The following is an 8,163-nucleotide window of genomic DNA, read 5'->3' on the forward strand; positions in this document are numbered from 1 at the left end:
ATTAAAAATGTTGTCAGGTCAGTTGTTACTAAATTTGTCTTATGAGCGGCGGCCAGCAAGCACGATTTAAGATGTATCTTTGTACCTTGGGTAAATCGTTATCATAAGATACACAATGTCCCGCTTAAACATTTAAAAAAAATACTTTAGTGATAATAAACCAGTGGCTTGTGCTCAAATCAATTCCATCTCGTACTTCACATTTGGTTACACTGCGAAGTATAAACAAACCCGGCGTCTCGTATCTAAGTGTCATACTACTGGCTTCTGTCCTATCACATCATCGATGGACGTTGATCATTAATATAAGTATTTATTATTTTGCTCAATTCTTTTTAATTCTTAACACGGTATGAGACTTCATTGTTTTAATTCAAATTCAGTATAACATACTTATATTTTTATAGATATCATTTATTATTGAAAATTGGTGTAGCACAACATTCATATCAAAATTAAACATGAATAGCGGCATGCTATATGGTGGAGATGAAATCGGGGCTTTGGTGTTCGACTTGGGGTCACAATCGTTTCGTATCGGTTATGCCCAAGAAGATACACCAAAAGCAGAAATACCAGCAGTGGTTGGTGTCTCGAGCGATGGTACAGCAGACACTAGTATGTTAGAACCTGGTGCTAAACAAGGCAATCGCATCAACGAAAACACCAAACATTTCATCGACGTTAACTCATTGTGTGTTCCTCGGAAAGGTACTTGACAACAATACCTAAAAATACCTTCAGCTAATTAATTATAAACACCTTTTATTTCTTTATCAAATTTGTGCTATTATTAGGTATGGAAGTTGTAAGCTATATGAAAGATGGTATGATCGAAGATTGGGATTTGTTTGAGAAAATATTGGATTACTCTTACTCCAAGTGCTTACAAACAGAATCGCAATATCATCCAGTATTATTTACTGAGTCTCCGTTAAACATAAGATCTAAACGAGAAAAGTTGGTCGAGTTAATGTTTGAAAAGTATAATGTGCCAGCTACTTTTCTGGGCAAAAATGCTGTATTAGCTGCATTCTCTTGTGGCCGCTCTACTGGTATTGTGGTAGACAGCGGAGCAACACACACTTCTGCAATCCCTGTACATGATGGTTATGTAATACCTAGTGCTATTGTCAAATCTCCATTAGGTGGAGACTTCATTAGTATGCAATGTAGACAGTTCCTAAAAGTAAGTATATTATTTGACTAAGCATTTCTTTAGTTTTTTTAATTATTTTTTGATTTTCTCTTTTATAGGAGAATGAAATTGAAGTGGTTCCACATTATATGGTAGCACAAAAAGAACAGGTAAAAGAAAAAGAAAAGCCAATATGGACAAAGAAAAATTCACTCCCTGAAGTAACAACTTCTTGGCATAATTATATGTGTAAAGCAGTTATTCAAGACTTGAAGCATTCTATACTGCAAGTATCTGAAGGTCCATATGATGAGAGAATAATATCAGCTTTACCGACTTCTCATTTTGAGTTTCCTAATGGCTATAATCAAGTAATAATTTAAATGTTAATTAGTAAAACTTAGAAATTGATATCTTTTTCTAGCTATTTTGATCTTAAACTTCTTAAGTAATTGAAGATACCACAGTTGTATTAAATATAAAAAAATAAATAAAATTTTATGTGTCTCCTCAAAACACTAATGGCTTACATTTATTAATTTACTTTATTGGGTTTATTTATTTTAATTAGTTAACGCCAGATAGCAATTACACAGTTTAATAATATTAACAAGCTTTTTTTTATATAATTAATATAAGTGATTGTACGGTAGTAGGTTTTTAATATTTCAGTATTATGTATTTACATGATATGCTGTTCAAGTGGTATATAAGCAATCACTGTTAAAAATATTCAATCTCGTGTGACTTAATGTATTTAAAAAAAAGTTAAATAATAAATGACCTGAAAATACTTAGCATAAAAATAAATCATTTTAGAGAATATTGGTTAATTTTAAAAATTAAATAAAAGTTTTTACTATTTTAAATAACAATATAATTTTTAATTTCATATTCTGAAGCAGAATATTTTTTATAGTATTTAAAATGTAGATATCGTCAACTAAAGGGGTGGCACCTAATATTTTGCATTTTATTTTTAGGAATTTGGTAATGAAAGATTCAAAATACCAGAAGCTTTATTTGATCCGAGTGCTAGTATGGGTGGCTCCATGTTGGGTGTGAGTCATATTGTTACCACAAGTGTTGGAATGTGTGATGTGGATGTAAGGCCAGCCTTATACAACAATGTTATTGTCACTGGGGGAAATTCGTTTTTACAAGTAAATTATTGAATTGTGTATTAAATTGGAACACATAATGTTTATTCATTTTTGGCATTTATAAATTCAAAGGGTTTCCCAGAAAGATTAAACAGAGATCTTTCCGCTCGTATACCAGCTAGTATGAGATTAAAATTGATTGCACCTAATGGATCCACTGAAAGAAGATTTGGTGCCTGGATTGGTGGTTCAATATTAGCATCAATTGGAACTTTCCAACAAATGTGGATTAGTCATCAAGAATTTAAAGAAGGAGGTAAAAGTCAAATTGATCGCAAGTGCCCATAGTAAATTATTACTTATTATTTTATATTATATAATTTTTATACATTAACTTATACTTTTCTAGTATGTATTTTATACTTTTTTTTATATATATATATAACACTGGATGTCTTATTTGACAATTACAATATTATCCTTAAGATAAACAAATATAATCTAAATTTAATGTTTATATCCTAAGTCCTCATCCTGTATGTAAAAAAAAGGACAAGCTGTAATATTTTTTTCTTTCTGTTTATTACATGTGTATATATGTACAATATATATTAAATATATGTTTAAAATCAAAGTTGTTACATCATAGATGTCCAATTTCCATGATAACAAATAAATAAAAAAAATTCATACATTAGACTTGCATCGACTTTTGTTAACTAATAACATGTTTTGTTTTCAGTTTTAGCACTACCTATAGTTTTTATAGATAATTTTTTTCATAAATTAGATTACAATATTTTCTCTTTAATTTTTACTTAAATTGTATGCATTGAATTTATTAAATTGTAGGACAGCTAATAGATATAAAATGAAGTCTCTAATTTATATAATTGATAATAATATTATGTTTTAGACATCATTATATAAATATATTTAAATAGATATAAACATAAAAAAAAAAAATTGAAATTAATTTTTTTTTTTTATTTAACTATGCCAAACAATAATAAATAATTTACTAAAATATTTTTATTTACATTTAATTTCCATTTACCATAAAAATTACTTTGTGTTAAATTATAAATTACATTATTGAATATTTTTTTATTCGATATCACAACAGTTTCTAGCTATTTCCATACTGACACTATTCTTATATCCCTTTCAATTTCTTCATCCAATTGATATACATCTGAATTTGTAAAACAGCTAATTATATTGAGCGAATTTAGGCCATTGTAGTAGTTCCCCATAAATGTTTTATCTACATCTTTTTCTTTTAATACCACAGGATACTAAAACAAAATAAATTTGTTAAGAAAAATTAATTATTACATATAAAAAGAAATTCCATGCACGCACATCAGGCGCAACACAGGAAAAAATTTCGGGGGGAAGTTTGAAAAAATATACATAAATCTTATTATTCATTTATAAGTCAGTTAATTTATTTTTTGTTCCTAATATATCGGAGGGGGTTAAACACCCACCCCTCCCTATGTTCGCGCCTGATACACATATTTTAAGACTGCCATTTTTTAATACTTTATTTTAAAAGTTACAAAGAAAATAAATATATTAATCAATGAAGATAAACGATTTTTAAAACAATATGTTATTCTATAATAGTACATCAAATTTAATTTAATACAGCAATTTGAAACTGAAAATAAATAAAATACATTTTTTGCATATGTTATTTATTCCAGAACAAATATAATGCTGTGTTTTTTGTGGCAGTGAAACTTTCATCTCCAATTAGGTTAGATTGCAGATAATTTATTGTGTCAGGAAAAATTCCCAAATGGGTGGAATATATTTTTGTATTTTAACATACTGTGATGTTATAAAACAATTAGTTGATCTTGAACTTCAGGAACAAATACATTCCATTTACTCTAGAAAGAATGAGTCATATTATTAAAGGTAAAATATGAATTGACTTTCAACTACCAGAATAAAAATAAACATGTCAAGCACACAAAGACAGCTAAAGATAAACCATAATATAGTAAATCTATAAGTAAATAAGTAAGATTTGAAAGAAAAAAATTATGAGCAAATTAAATAAATTAAAAATTAAAAGTTGATTTTATTATATAACATTAACTTAAAAATATTTTAATCAAGGTAAAATTAATTTTTTGTGATATCTTAAATAAAATGTTTAATAACCTAGGTATATAATTTACCTTTCTCAACTGGCGAATGTAGCCGTTAGCAAGCCCATAGAGTACTAAATTTCTTTCATCAATATTTATTGAAACTGGATTAAACCTTAAACAGACATCAATAAATCGTGATCCTTGCCTCATTGCAGAAAACATAGTGAATATGTCCTTAAATGTTGCTTTTGGTCCACCTACAGAGTAATGACTATTAGCATACATTTGTTTTCAAATAAAAATTTTGAAGTTTACAAACCTGGTCGTGATATAGCACTAATTGCTTCATCATAACGACTTTTATTCCTTGCAAGTTGTCCAATTTTAGTAGTACATACATACATGTTACTATAACGGAATAAGTCTACTAATGAAACGGCATTACAATAACTAAAAAAAAAAAATACAAAATATCTTAGTAAATTGTATCAACTGAACAAAAGTTATGTGTTCAAATATAACTAAATAAATTACACTAGATTTTGAATACAAGCGGCAACCACTTCAATATCCAATTTAGAAAGTTTAGAAATTTTAGATACATGGTTTACTCCATCAATAAATGGGGCTACCTGAAAACCACAAGGATTTATTATATTTAATAACATAAGTTACTATTAAAGCAATACTATAAATTGAAACGTGAAGAATACACTCACTTGTCTGGTTGTTAAATCCCACTTTTCATCTAAAAAATCTATTTCAGATACTAATAATGGAACATCGAAATCTAATGGAGTAGGTGGATTACGTGAAACTTCAATAACATTTAAATAGATAATTGATTGCCGTGCTACAAAAATCATAATTATTAATATTAAGAATAATATCATGTTTATATATATATAAATATAATTAAACCCCTATGCATACATAAAATAGTTTAGGTTCTATACTCTATTCAAAATGAGATTGTGACTTGGCAGCCAACTTGTGTGCATGGACATTGCTTTACTACACAGTAGGCGTACGGATATTGTCTGATCCCCGCTCGGTGAAAACTGGTCACCACTGAATCACAATCTCATTTTGAACAGAGTATAGATGAATTTTTTTTTTTTGTTGTTCACAATTTAATGGGTAAAATGAATTAGTTAATGGATAATAATATTACATTAAAAATTAAAAATTAATTTATTATTAATTATATAATTTAAATTATATTATTATTTTGGTATAAGAGTATGCATGGTGAATTGTTAGTATTTAATGCAAATTTGTAATTAATACTGAAGATAATTATTTCTTATGTGATCCAATTAATATGTTTGATAGTAATAAGAATAATGAGTGAATTATGAATAGTAGTTAAAAAATGTTACTACATCAGCTCCTAAATATTTGTAAAAATCAAATTTAATTTCAATACACATGATTACCCTCCAGAAAAAGTGATTTATGATAAGCCAGTATTTATACTATTTAATATATGAAGTGAAAAAAAACAAACCAAACAAACTGCCTAAAATAAAACTAAAAATGTATTAATTTATATTATAATATTTTATTACCTATTAATGTACATCTTTTGTACAAGTTCAAATCTTCCATTACTTGACTCATTAGACGTAATAATTCTTCTTGAGACTTTTCTGATTGATCACTTTTAGAAAGAAAATTATCTTCTATTTCTAAGTTTAACTGCAGAACATTGTAAAAATTAATATTTATTTTTCATTAATACAAACTCTATATTAAGAACCAGTACAGATAAATAATGAATTTATAGTTAGGGAAGTATATCAAAAGTAAATTTGGTCTTGTCAACAATTTGCTAACAACTCAATGACAAGAAAACTAATTTTCTTTACTTGAATCTTAACAATATGACTGAGGGCTAAGGGGTAAACAAATGTCACTGATCTCATTTACTAGCCCTGAATAAAATTAAAAATAAAAGCACATACCAAAAATGTAGATAATTTTTTTACAATGGGTTCATAATGTAATGTATGAGAATTATGATCGCAAACAAAACACAAATTAAAATAGTATGCATTACGAAGATATTTTTGATCATTAATTTGTATTGGATAACCCAAAATTTTGTTGTCCCTTGTTGTTCTAAAACAAATTAGAAATACTTAGTGTTTTAAAAATGGTGAATTATCATAATGTTGCAGTAAAAATGTTGTTATAAAGCTGATATTCAAAATGATTGGCTATTCCATACTGGATTATACTCAACCCTATTTTTCATATAATAATGACTTTATAAATTTCAATTTTTGAAATTTTAAAAAATAATTAAAAGCCATATTATATAGTTCTAGAGATTGTTTTAAACAACTTAAGGAGTTGTCTGTGTGGAAGTGAACTTTTGTTTTTCAAATGATTTCTTTAAACAGAAAATTATTAAGCAGATATTATTAAGTATTTTTGAGCTTTTTAACTTTGTTTACTAAGGACAATAGATCCATGATAATAGGCCTGAAATATATGGGTTATAACTAGTAATTTTTATTAATCTATTAATATTTATAATTTATTAAAATTGAACAAGTAAAATAAATACTAGATCTGATATTACATCTATTTTATGTTTTTATAAAACCATTCTTAAAGATTATAATCCTTAATATAAATATTTAATAACTAAAAAGTAATCATTAGATTTTGAATTGAGTAAATCAAAAATTTAAGTTAAAAATAAATTATAACTAAGTAAGTTACAGTAATAAAGGGGGTTTTCATTTGAGAAACAGAAGTTTATATCGCACAGAACACTCATAAAGCAGTATAAAAATTTGATTTTTTTAGTATATTATTAAATTCCAAGCATCAGAATTTGAATAAATTCATAGCAAAACAGGAGTTAGTATGCTCAGTGAATCACCCTGCTTAATTGTTAATTAATTTTTTTTCAAAACCATTAGAATTTCATTTCAGTACAATTTCAGAACCTTTGTATATTTTTATTGATTCCAAACTGGCAGTTTTTTTATTTTGAAACTAAGCTTTCTTCTTTGTTTAGGGCATAAATAAAAACACAAGATAGATGGATGACGAGATACCAAGAATTCAATACACTATTAATATAATTATGCTAATCCTCTATTTAATTTTGAGAAGTTGAAATTTTATCTCATTATGCTATTTTTATACAATCAAAAATATTTGTTACCAATACATTTTTTCTACAGCATTATGACATTATAGAACCTTTAAAAACAATTAAAATATATGTCAATTCAATACTTACATTGTAATTATAAATTTTTGAAGTTGACCTTTTGGTATCATATATACACTAACTGTCTCAAACGTATCCTTGCTCAAAAAATCCTTTGGAACCTATCAGCCAACATATAAATAGTAAATATTTTTACAAGGAATTATTTAAAATTCATGAAAATAGTAACATATAAAATAGTAATTTAAGTACTACATTTTATTGCAATCAACTACATCAAGCTATAATGTTGGTAAAATTCTAACAAAAATACTCAATTCATGGAAATTTAGAAATATCATTATTTTGAAATTATTGATGAATAAAATATTGGGAAACATTTACCTGACACAAAATCTTTGGTCCAGCGGTGTGATGGAAATGGCAAACAAATATACATTTTATGGGATTATCGTAGGGATCTAATGGTTCCATTTTTGGTGAATAATAATTTAAGATATAACTAAAAATACAATATACAAATATACAATATTATATATTACTATATAATAAAATAATATAAAGGTAATAACACAGAATAGCTATAAAGATATTTAAAAACCGTTTAAAAATCTAATATTG

At 26.4% G+C, this 8,163-nt stretch overlaps 2 protein-coding genes across 2 annotated transcripts; one reads left to right on the top strand and one right to left on the bottom strand.

Annotated features, from left to right (window-relative positions):
* The first annotated feature begins 242 nt into the window (after positions 1-242).
* Positions 243-2,700, top strand: LOC113552152 (actin-like protein 6B). The gene is made up of 6 exons (XM_026954869.1): positions 243-350; positions 408-711; positions 798-1,189; positions 1,258-1,509; positions 2,122-2,301; positions 2,374-2,700. Exons 2-6 carry the CDS (start codon positions 462-464, stop codon positions 2,587-2,589), a joined length of 1,290 nt encoding a protein of 429 aa, XP_026810670.1. The 5' UTR covers positions 243-350; positions 408-461; the 3' UTR covers positions 2,590-2,700.
* A 535-nt stretch (positions 2,701-3,235) lies between these two features.
* On the bottom strand, positions 3,236-8,163 carry LOC113553412 (GATOR complex protein NPRL2). Its single transcript, XM_026956726.1, has 9 exons — positions 7,927-8,163; positions 7,612-7,703; positions 6,317-6,473; positions 5,921-6,050; positions 5,069-5,202; positions 4,884-4,981; positions 4,669-4,799; positions 4,437-4,606; positions 3,236-3,539 (listed from the first exon to the last, which is right to left on the bottom strand). Exons 1-9 carry the CDS (start codon positions 8,014-8,016, stop codon positions 3,375-3,377), a joined length of 1,167 nt encoding a protein of 388 aa, XP_026812527.1. The 5' UTR covers positions 8,017-8,163; the 3' UTR covers positions 3,236-3,374.

This window comes from Rhopalosiphum maidis, chromosome 2 (assembly GCF_003676215.2).
Source record: "Rhopalosiphum maidis isolate BTI-1 chromosome 2, ASM367621v3, whole genome shotgun sequence".
Classification (NCBI taxonomy): Eukaryota; Metazoa; Arthropoda; class Insecta; order Hemiptera; family Aphididae; genus Rhopalosiphum; species Rhopalosiphum maidis.